General features: G+C 45.9%; 1 protein-coding gene across 1 annotated transcript in view; it reads right to left on the bottom strand.

Annotated features, from left to right (window-relative positions):
• The window catches only part of OTOG (otogelin), an 85,816-nt gene that overhangs the window by 51,271 nt on the left and 22,287 nt on the right, over positions 1-12,258 (bottom strand). The window contains exons 21-25 of the mRNA XM_072969630.1: positions 11,172-11,364; positions 9,795-9,869; positions 9,501-9,544; positions 7,839-7,992; positions 1,826-1,933 (exon numbers count right to left, since the gene is read on the bottom strand). Coding sequence (XP_072825731.1) covers positions 1,826-1,933; positions 7,839-7,992; positions 9,501-9,544; positions 9,795-9,869; positions 11,172-11,364 — 574 coding nt within the window. The remainder of the gene's footprint in view (positions 1-1,825; positions 1,934-7,838; positions 7,993-9,500; positions 9,545-9,794; positions 9,870-11,171; positions 11,365-12,258) is intronic.

Below are 12,258 nucleotides of genomic sequence, written 5' to 3'. Positions count from 1 at the left end.
GAGAAGAGGAAATCTCATCCAGGGCCAAGGGGAAGGACACAGCACCTTCTCAGAGCTCAGTATGGCAGTGACAGTAGCGGAGACAACAGAGGGCCTGCTCATCCCCTCACCCACCTGGGACCCCTTCATGCAGCCAGCCTCAGCACACGTCCCTCTGCACACTCACAGATGCACACACTCATTAATGCGAGATGAATCCCTAAGCCCAAGAAACCTTACTTAGCCTGCAGGAGACATAAGGGTTCAGGAGAGCTGAGTGGCTAGGAAGGGCACTAATTTATCATTACTCACCCATCTCCAAAACAAACACCAGACCAGAAATCAATACACCAAGCCTGACCTGAAGCTACTTCACACAGGATCTTGTGTCTAGCCCGACCCCTTTGGACAGTCACTGGAATGTGATATGAGGCCAGGACAGCAACAGGTTCCACTGGGTGGAGAGCTCCACCGGAATGAGCTGGGCAGATCTCTCTGAGGGGCCGTGGCCCTCTCTCCTCTCCCTCTCCATCCTACCTCACTAGTATAACTGATGTGCTTAGGCCATTTTCCAGAGAGTTGTAGGACCTGGGGCTCAGGGGTCCCTGAGGTGTCCCCTGGCCCCCTGGGGTAGTGACAGGGCCACCCTGGTCCTGCAGACATCAGGGCTGGAGGAGCACTGGGACTCTCAGAGCCCTGGAAAGCCCAGGCTGGGTCCTGAGCCAGAAGTGCGAGGGCACATGGGGGAATGTCAGGGAAGCTCCACGTGTCTTTGTGTGCCAGGAACACAGGGGACACCTGGCAAAGGAGGCCACAGCAGGAGCTGCCCAGCCTGGGAAACATGGGTTGAGAGGCCTCATTAGCTGTTGGGGTAGTTATAAGGCCTTTGGAGGGTCTTTGGGAGAGCTTCAAGATTTAGGTGATTTACAAAACAGGAGAGACTCAGCTCTCCCAGAAGCAGAGGACAGGTGGGGAGTAGGAAAACAAGTTACTTAAAAAAGAATCACCATAGACACTTCTAGGAGCCAAGCCTTCGGAAAGTGAGTTAATCTGAGTTAGGCACAGCAGCGGGGGAAGCTTGGGGCGACATTTAGGAGGTTGTGTCTCTATCCACTTCCTCGCCCCTGCTGCTTGGCCAGGCAGGCTCTACAGAACTGGCCCCCTGTCTGTTTTCACAGAATCCAATCCAGATGCACACAAGCTCACATATGTATGTACATGAATGTACATACATTCCTATATTCACATAAGCATGTACATATTCATAGGAAAACACAAATGCACATTTTACATATATGTTCACTCACATGTTAAGACAAATATGCACACCCAATGCACGCACACATATTCACATACTTTGCACACACGTCCCCACAAATTAAACAAATGCAGATGCATACAAATATATATAAACACAGCTGTAAACATACACAAAATCATACTTGTATGTAGTCATTAACACATTCAGGATCATGAATGCTCAACTTTTCATATACACGCATGTGCATATACTTTCATATATGCAGTCTATGCATTTTGGACATGTGCCCACATTTACACATCCATATAAATATAGAGACACTGTCATGATTACAAATACACGTGTACACACATTCATATGCATGTCTGAACAAATGCACATTCATGTAAATACTCACAAAAACTCCCCAAATTCTTACCATGCATACATATATTGTATATATACACAAACTCCTATGTAGCACACAAACACACAACATGAATATGAACATGGTTGAAAAGGGAATGCTAGATTGTGCTTGTAATCATATCCCACATCCATCCTCACTTTCAGCAAAAAACAGAGCCTGGATGGGCCCTCACTTACCAGGAATGACAGGGAGACATGACCTGGTCCCCAGGGAAATACTCCTTCCCCTTCCAAGTGCACGGGCACTCCTCCGGTAGGAAGCATGCATCCCCGTGTCTGAGCAGGCTGTAAGGACACAGCAAGCAGCTGGTCAGAAGAGTGCCCTTTCTGCCACCTATCTGCCATCTGTGGAGGACTCCGTCCTCATGGATGCCCTGGAGTGGCTGTCAGCATTTACCCTGGAAGAGAGTGACCATGTACCCACTACCATCACGGTGATGTCCAGTGAGGTTCAGAGGTACCTTAGTAACTGGAAAAACCAGAGACAGACTCATCCCAGCTCAGAAGTCTCTGCAATCAATCAGGAAGCACGGCTCAGCTCTACCAGCCACATTCCTCCTGGCTGGGCTGGATGCCAGTTGTGCCATAGACACTAGCTGTGTACTACTGAACAGACCATGGACGTGGACATTGACCCTCCCATCCAGCTGGCTCATGAAGTAACTAGTGGCCCTGCACTGAAAGAAATGTTAAAGGGAAATTTTCAGGAAGATGGAAACTCAGATCCACATGAGGGAATGAAGAGCTCTAAAAGTGGAAAATGTCAGGAAATATTTTTTTTAATTATTTCTTAATTTAAGAGATAACTGAGCATTTAGAGCAAGATTAATGTCAATGAATTGTGGGGTTTATAACATATGTAGAAATAAAATATATGACAATAACAGTACAAAGAACAAAAAGGAGGTAAACGAAAGCATGCCGTCACAAGTATTCCACATAAAGTGGTAAAATATTAATTCATGGTAGACTGTGGTAAATGAAAGATACATATTATAATCTCTAGAAAGCCATAAAAAAATATCAGGATATATAGTTAAAATAAAATAAAGGAGAAAAAATAGAGTACTAAAAAAATTTAACCCAAAAGACGGAAGAAAAGAAGAAAAAACAAAGAACAATAGGACAAACAGATAACAAATAACAAGATGGTAGTATTAAATTTGATCCAATTACATTAAATTGAATGCATAAACCCTCCAATTACAAGGGAGAAACTGTGACATTAACTAAAAAAGCAAGACCCAACTATATCCTGTTTACAAAAGACACAGTTGAAATATAGAGGCACAGATGAGCTAAAAGCAAAATGATGGGAAAAGATACAATGCAAACACTAGTCATAAGAAAGACAGAGTGGCTATACACAGTAGACAAAGTAGACTTCAAGACAAGTAGTATTAACAACAATAACAAGGGATATTTCATGATAACAAAAGTCAATTTATCAAGAGAACCTAAAAATCTTAAATGGGCACACACCAAGTAACAGACCTTCAAAAAACAGAAGCAAAAACTCACAGAACTAAAAGGAGAAAAGAGACAAAACTACAATTATAGTTGGAGATCTCACATTCTTCTCCACTAATGATAGAATAGGCAAAAAGTCATCACAGACGTAGAAGACAACAACTTAACAATGTTCTTGACTTAATTGACAATTTGAAAACTCTCCATCCAATAACAGCAGAATGCATGTTATTTCAAACACACATGGGAAATTCACCAAGACAAACTATATTCTGGACCTTACAAAATTCAAATTTCAAAGACTTGAAATCATACAAAGTATATTCTCTGGCCACAATAAAATTAAATTAGAAGTCAGGAACAAACAGATATAAGGCAAATCTCCAAATACGTCACAATTTAGTAACATTTCTAAACAACTCATGGATCAAAAAAGAAACCACAAATTAGAAAATATTACAACAAAAATAATGAAAATATATCAAAATCTGTAGAGTGCAGATAAAGCAATGCTTACAAAAATATACTTTTAAATGCTTCTATTTTTAGAAAATAATCAAAGATCTAAACTAGAACTATAAGAGCATATTAAATCCAACATAATTAGTAAGAAGGGGAAAAAAAGGATAAGAGAAGAAATAAGTGAAATAGAAAACAGAAAAACAATTGAGGAGATCAATGAAATCAGAAGTTGGTTCTTTGCAAAGATCAATCAAACTGACAACCCCCTGGCCAGACTGAGTAGTAAAAAAGGAGAAACAATTCAAGTTATCAACATTAAGAACAAAGGAAAGACATCGCTGCAGATCCTACAGATACTAAAAAGGAAACAGGAAATATTATGGACAATATTAAACTAATAAATTGACAACTTAGATGAATGAACAACAAAAACATCATATCTATGAATAAATTCATAGTAACAGTGCAAACTTTTAGGTGAAAACTATGAAACACTGAAGAGAGAAATTAAAGAAAGCCCAATAAATAGAGCAATAATACCATATTTGTAGATTGGAGGACTCACCAGTTTGAAGATGTCAGTTCTCCCCAAACTGTTCTATAGATTCAACACAACCCAAATCAAAATCCCAGAGGCCTTTTTGTGGAAATTGATAAGCTGATCCTAAGTTTATATGGAAATTCAAAGACCTAGAAGTGCCAAAAAACTTTGAGAAGGAATAAAGTTGGAGCACTATCAATTTCTGATTTCAAGACTTACTACAAAGCTTCAGAAATCAAGAGAGTGTGATATTGGCCTGAAAACAGACAAATAGATCAATGGAACAGAATAAAGTGTCCTGAAACAGATCCACGTTTATATAGTCAATTGATTTTTTTTAAGTGCCAAAACAATCCAGTAAGGAAAGGAAAGTTGTTGTTGTTTTTTTTTTTAATGGGGCTAGAACTATTGGATAACCATCAGAAAAGATAACATGAAATGACTCCATTTTATAGCATATACAAACTATAATAATTTTAGATAGACTATAGACTGAAATGTAAAAGCCGAATTTGTAAAGCTCCTGGAGGAAAACATAGGAGTGTATCTTTGGAACCATGGCAAAGAGTTCTTAGGACTCAGAAAGAGTACCAACCATAAAAAAGTGGTATGGTAGACATCACCAAAATTTTAAAGCTCTGTTCATCAGAAGCTTTTAGACATATTAAGACACATGAAGTGAATGAATAGGCAAACCACAGACAGGGAGGAAATATCTGCAATATATATATATTTGACAAAGGACTTGCATCCAGAATATATAAAGAATTTCTGCAACTCAATTTTTTAAAAAATCAGCTAAATAAAAAGCGGGCAAAAGGCTTGAATGGACAGTTTACAAAGGAAGAGATACAAATGTCCAAAAGCACATGAAAAAGTACTCATCATTAGTCATTAGGGAAATACAAATTAAAACTACAGTGAGAGTTGACTATGTTCTCACTAAAATAACAAAAATGAGAAAAACTGAAAACATCAAGTGTTAGTGAGGACGTGGAGAAGCCAGAACTCTCATGCAGAGTGTGAAATCATACAAATGCTTTGGGAAATAGTTGGTAATTTCTTATGTAGTTAAACACGCAAATATCCTAGGACTTAATTCCACACTGATGTGTTCATCCAAGAGAAAGACACAGCCTTATTCAAAAAGCCCCAAACTGGAAACAACCCAAATACACATGAACTCTCGAGTGGGTAAGTACTGTTTATTCAGACAATGGAATACTACTGAGCAATAATAAAAAGAAAACTACTGGAAAATACAACAATGTGGATCAACCTCAAAAACTAAGGAAAAGAAACCAGACATCAAAGGATAGATACTGTAAGATTCTATTTCCACAAAGTTCTAGAACAGGCAGAGCCAACCAATACCAAAATGAAGAACTATGGTGCAGAGGTGGGGGACGTACCAACTGGGAAAAGGCATAGGGCATAAGGGAATTTTTTGAGGGAAAAGAGGTGTTTTATATCTTTATGAGGTTGTGGGTTACAGGAGGGTATAAATTTGTCAGAGCCTAGCAAACTGTATACTGTCAATCTGTGTGTTTTACTGTATATAAATTATGTCTCACTTTTTTAAAATTAGAAGAAAAAAAGAGTGAAACACAAAAAAAATTGATTAGAAGTTTGATATTTTAGGGAGAGCCCATCATTTTGTTGGGGAACCCCTAAAATGTCAGTTTCTAGGGTTTTTCTCTCTTGGTCCAGTCAATTTTTAAGAGAAGACTCTTCTTTCATTTCTGGCCTAGGAGGCAAAAACTTTGATGCCACCATCCTGGGAACCAAGCTGGGGAAGAGGGAAGAGGGCTGGGCCCCAGCTGGCTTTCACTCCATCTCCTTATATTTATTTCACATCTCATCCCTGCCACTGTCCCCATGACCCAAGTCTCTGATTTGACTTTTCTCGAAACTCTTACCATCTTTCTCCTGCTGGATGGGGTTAGGAAATCTGGGGATTTAACTACTCCTTACACAGACTTGCAATTCATCCTCTTGTCTTGCTCCCACTACCCTCCTTCTGAGATGCCTGGAGCCTCCTTTTCCTGAAGCTGTCAACACCATGTAGGCTGTTTCTCCTTGGCCTTCCCCTCTACAAGCATCAGCTGTCAAACCCTGCTCTGAAAGGTCAGTCTCCACACAGCCACCCTCAACTCTTCAAAAACTATTGACCCATCTCATGGCCACTGTTATCCCATTCTTGTTCTCTTTGTCCCTGGTGATTTATATATATTTTTTAACTCCATTACCAACATTTCATTGTGGTTGTGGGAGGAAGGAGGAAAAAAAAAGCATGTGCTTAATCGGCAATGTTCTTTCTACCTGAAGCGACTTAACCTTTCTAAGACTCTTATTTTTTCATGTGTAAAACAGGAATAATGACACCTTCTTCCCAAGATCATTAGGAGAATTTAATTACAAACCTGAGCACATTGCCTAGAGCTTAGTAGATACACAATAAATATTGGTTTCTTGCCCCTCCTTTCCCTGTAATTGCATCAGACCCCAGCATGGGCTGGCTCACTGCCTTGCACCTTCACCCCCAGGCCCTGTCTCTCAGCACTTCCTGGGGGGCCTTCCCTGCCGCCACCATCTACTGCTGCCTCCGGGCCCTTTGCAGACCTGCCTGCACCCCTAGCACCTTCTGTGTGCCCACCACAGACAGGAATATGCTGAGGGGAACTCTGGCCTCTGTCTTCAAGGTGCCCTCAATCTGAGGATCACCGTCTCCTTAACTTAACAGCCCAGGTATCATTAGGAGCATTATCCCAGCCCCCAACAGAATGTTCCACGATGGTAGGAAATGCCTGCCCTTCCTTTACAAGTTGAGACTAATCATTTCCCTTTCACAAGCCCCTGTGGAATACATATAAGCTCCTCATAGGGCATTTGATACAGCAACATGAGCCACTAGGGCAAACACCCAGAGGTGATGGGGGTCCAGTATGAAGAAGGGGACAAGGACAAGGCTGTATGGAGCACTTACTGCGTGGTGCTCTGTCTTAGTTAAATCTCACAAGAACCCTGCATGGTGGATGTTACTGCCCTCAATTCACAGATGAGCAAACTCAGGCTCACAAAAATGAAGTGATCTGTCCAACACCACGTAGCTAGTGACAAACATTAAGCCCTCTGGACTGGGCATGCTCTGATGGCAGCATCTCAGGCACCCAGGAGGGAGACTATCTCCACTGGGTGGGGCCTTTCTTTTTCGGTATTACAGGGGTCCAAGCCCTCCTCCACCTGGTCAAAATTTTGCAGGGATGGAGGCTGAGAGCTGAACATGGGTTTCCTCTCTTGTGGTCTTCAGCCCATGAGACCCATAGAGCATTCCTGGCACCCACCCAGTGCTTCCTCACAACAACCTCTTGAGGTGATAAGTATTATTATTATTATTATTATTATTATTATTATTATTATTATTACTATTACTATTTTACAGATGAAAAACTGAGCCTCCAAGTAGCTAAGCCCCTTCCTTGTCCAAGGTCACATGCTGGTAAGAAGCAGAGGCAGGGAGACTCCACTCCAGCTTGGCTCCCCACACTCCTGCTCTTTCTCGGATTCCTTGCTGGTTATTACACTGTCACTGGCCAACCCTGAGCTGGTGCCTCCCTGCAAGACTGTGTAAGGTTTTCCCTGCCCCTCATTCCACCTTGAGGTCCCTGGTTCTGCCAGCCTTCAGGAGAGGGAACCCAAGGCAAAACGGATACACACCCTGGGGGACAAGCACATCCTGAGAGGCAGGGGCCGCGGGCTGGCATGCTCAGGTTCAGCAGCTGCTGCTCGCACGTCCTCTCTCTGCTCAGCTCAGGGTCAGTGCGCAGGTCACTGCAGTTCACGAAGACCTGGCCCGCTGGGCAGGCAGCAGCTGGAAGAGAAGCTGGGATGAGTCTGGATGTTCAGCAAGATGCTTGGAACACCTTAGCCTAGGATGGGGTCCTGGCAGCAGAGGTGGCCAGAGAGACCTGGGGACCCAGCAACTGGGGGATGCAGCACAGATGGGGCTCTGATGCCTTCTCAGCCCTGGCTGTCCTGAGGCCTCCCTTGGGTTCCCAGATGCACATCACAGCGGGTGAGAAGCGTGTGTGCTGTCACACAACAGGACAACCACTACCAGGGCCAATTAGTGGATGTGTCCTTTCCACCAGGTGCTGTTCCAGGCCCTTCACATGCATTTTCTTATTTAATCCCAATAACAACTCTGTGAGGTATTATTACCCCCTGTTTTCCCATATAATGGAAAAAAGCCACTTCTGCTTTCCAAAGGCATGATAAGGTGAGAGGAAGTGCCCCCGGAAGGACCAGGAGAGGAACCAGAAAGAAGACAGCCATGCAGTGAGGCAGGGTGGCCAGGGGGCTTTCAACAACAGGGAAGTCAACTTCCCATTACCTGTATTTCTGTGACATAAGCCCACTCTCTCTCCCCGAACCTTCAATCAAGCCAGCCATGTACACTTATACCATGTGAGTACCCTTTTTTAGGGAAATCAATAAAAGGGGGCTGAGTTCCACACCCTCCCTGTGATTGAACAGAGAGAAAGGAATAACCACAGGGGATGAAACGAAAGTCCCAAAGAGCAGAAACCTGAAGCCGGAAACAACAAAAAGAAAAGCACTTTCAGGAATATACATGAAACGTGGGGGGAACACAGGGATCTAAGTCACATACAGAAGAGGAAGTGAAGGCTCAGAGAGATGAAGCGAGTTACCCATGGCTGCACAGGAAGTGAGTGCTGGGCAGATTTGAATCCAGGGCTGCCTGACTCTGGAGGCCTGCTCTGTGTCACCTGTCATATGATAATTTCCGATCCCCTCTGTGCCAATCACCATACTTAGCGGCATCCCCTACCCTAGGAGGCCCTCCCTGAAGGCTCCAGCCCGCTGCTCTACAACCTCTACACCCCTCACAGGCTGATCCACCACATGCCACCCTGACTCCCCTTCTCTATTGCCTGTGAGGGTCTCAAAGGCCCAGCTTCTCCTCCTCATTGCTGTGACCCCACATCCAGCACTGGTCTGGGTAGAGTCAACCTCGGTAGACACGTGATGGCTCAGACCGAAAATACCCAAGACCCAGGGGAGGTCAAGGGACTGTCCAGATAATCCAGTTGGTTACCCCTAAGGGAGACAGAGTCTCAGCATCTCCTTGAGAAGCAGGAGGGGCCGCCACTAGAGTGGGGCTGAGGTTGGGAGAGGGTTTCAGGATGCGACCATCCCAGCTGGAGCCTCTCCCAAGAGGGCAAGAAATACAGAGGGCTCAGTGTGGAACAAGACCCGGGCGGCCTTGCCCTGTCTTGGTCTGTCCTTGGGCTCCCCACTCCCCTCTCCATAACCCCACTACCATGAAGGGGCCCCCACCCTCCCAGTCACCCTTACCTGGGGCTCTGCTGTCACAGCTCATGACTCCATCTTTGCAATGGCTGCAGAGAGAGAGAGAGAGAGAGACACTGGGGTCAGCTGGCCCAGTTACTGCAGGGCCTGGAGACCCCGAGTCACTGCACTCAGGCCCCTGTGGGGCTCAGACAGACATCCCCACTTCTGTCCCTGGCTCCCTGCACAGAGGGGAAGGGTGGGTGTCACTTCATGGAACGTTCTGCCCAGCTGCGCTTTCTTTAGTCAGCAACTTCCATTTAAAGAGGGGATAACAACACTGCTGTCTAGAGAGCTCACCAGTGGCCCAGAGACGGAATGTCGCTGTCTCCAGGGGGATAGTCCATTCCTTGGAAGTGGCAGGAGCACTGGTTCCTATAAAACCCAGGAATAGAGACAGGTGAGCCGACTCAGGAGCTGGGGCAGGACCAAGGATGGGGACCCCACCCCGACAAGCCGGGGCACTCATACCCAGCGTCCATTCTGATGGCTCAGTGCCTATGCCACATGGGTTTTTACATATTTTGAACACCACCCAGGCCCTCCAAATACATCATCTTTCTGTTCCCTGCAGGGACCCTGTAAAATGGGTATTCTTGTGTTATCCTCTCTGTAGGTTACGTGAGGGCAAAGACTTGTTTCCTCCTCACATCTCACCCACAGCACCTGCCGGTAACGACCAAGTGCAGGCCTTGGAGCAGAAGAGTCAAGGATGGAGAGGATGTCTGAACACATCCAACCCGAGTGCTTCTCAACTACCTTCTCCCTCTCTAACGTCTCCTCACCTCATATAGCCTCAGAGGCTCCCTTTGTTGGCAATATTCAACCTCAAGGGGTGGGGATGGGGCGCACATGGATCTCAAAGGAGGAGTTCGTAGTTTGAAAAGGCCTCCCCTAAAGGCATTTCTCTCCAGCTCCCCCCCCATCATCCATTTTACAGAAGGAGAAACAGGCCTGGGGGGACCAAGGGCCTTGCCAGTCAGCCCTGGGATCTCGTGGGGTCACCACCTCCCCCTCCCCCTCTGCCCTGAGACACACTGAGAACACCCACAGCCTCTCAGGCCCTTCCCCTGTCCCTTCTGCCTGGAGCACTCTTCACTTGCTTCCCCCAGGTCTCTGCTCAAATGTCACCTCATCAGAAAGGCCTTCCTCCCCTTCTTACCTTACGTGATACAACAGTAACCCCTCCCCAACCCAGAACTCCCTGTTCTCACTCTGCCTTGTTTGGCTTTATACCTCTTGTTACCATCAGACCCATTAAGTGTCTATTTGCTTATTATCTGTCTCACCACCCAGAATGTAAGCTCCGTGAGGGCAGGATCCTGTTTTGTTCGTTGCTGAATTCCAGGGCCTAGAAATGTCTGGAACATACTAGGTCAACAAAGATTTGTGGAAGGAGAGGGGAAATGAAGGCAGTGACCCTCTTGGCTCTGTGGGGTTGTCCTGTCTTGTGGGGAAGCCGGGCTGGAGTGAAGAGCAGGAGCTGAGGATAGGGGCCTGGGAGGTGCATTCATAGGAGGGAACCCACCCCCCGGCCCATCCTCCCCTCTAAGGTCTGCCCTGCGTCTGTGAGATGAAGTCAGGACATGAGAGGCCCAGTCAGCACCCCAGATTCAGATGATCTGGAGACCCCAGCCTCGTCCCCACCTGACACAGAGGTCAAGCCAGCCCACTCACCTGGGGACACAGAGGTCAGCCTGCATGTCCAGATAGGTGTCTGGTGGGCAGACACAGCCCTCCACACACTCGTCCCCACTGAGGTCACCATCACCATCAACATCACAGGCCTCATGGCCAGCCAGGTCCTGGCAGGTCTGTCCACACTGGGCGACACAGGGGCTGTACTCCTTGGTGGCCTCACAGGACAGTGCTGTAGTGGGGAGTGTAACCGTGCTTTGTCTACCTCACACCCACAACTGTGTGGGGTGGGGCTGTTATTCTAATTAGAAGAACAGAGAACCAGAGAAGTTAAAACATTTGCCCAAGGTCACACAGCAGGTCAAGGTCAGAGCTAGGATTTGAAACCAGTCTGATTCGAGTCGCACTGCCTCCCACTACACCAGGATGGCAGAATGGTTGGTGGAGGCCCCACCTCTCAAGTTCAGCCTGGACCCTGTCACTGGTATTTCCTTTTCTCTGCAAGGCAGTCTTCTTAGTGATATTGGGGGAACAGTGGATGTCTCTGCCCCGTGACAGCCCTGCACACATTCCGTCACTCACACATAGTTGTGAAGATTAACTGTGCTCTGGGCAAGGCCTTTGTCCCAAGATTCCCTTCGCTCATCTGGCCACCATCCCACTCCTCTGGGGTCTCCCGCACCCCATCAGAGCCAGTAGAGCCACTGAGACTGCCAAGCCCAGCTGTTCTCACCCAGATTGCACATCAAAGCCACCTGGGGAGCTTTTACAAATGCTGATGCCTGGCCCCTCTCTGATTATTTTAATTGATACTGAATATGACCCAGACACGGGCATTTTAAAAGTTCCCATGCTGGGAGGGAGGGTATAGCTCAGTGGTAGAGTGCATGCTTAGCATGCATGAGGTCCTGGGGATTGAAAATATATATATATAAAAAAAAATAAATATATAAACCTGATTCCTTCCCCTCCTCCCAAAACAACTGCAGCAACGATAACAACAACAACAAAGATTTTTGAAAAAGCAATTCTAACACACAGCCATGGTTAAGAACCACTGGTCCTGTCCAATCATCTCTGGAGAATCTTTGGCTCAGAGAGGGGCAGGGTCTTGCCAGGAACACAC

The sequence above is a fragment of the Vicugna pacos genome, chromosome 10 (assembly GCF_048564905.1).
Source record: "Vicugna pacos chromosome 10, VicPac4, whole genome shotgun sequence".
NCBI classification, from domain to species: Eukaryota; Metazoa; Chordata; class Mammalia; order Artiodactyla; family Camelidae; genus Vicugna; species Vicugna pacos.
The sequence above is the reverse complement of the archived record's forward strand: the minus strand, read 5'-3'. Positions and strand labels throughout refer to the sequence as shown.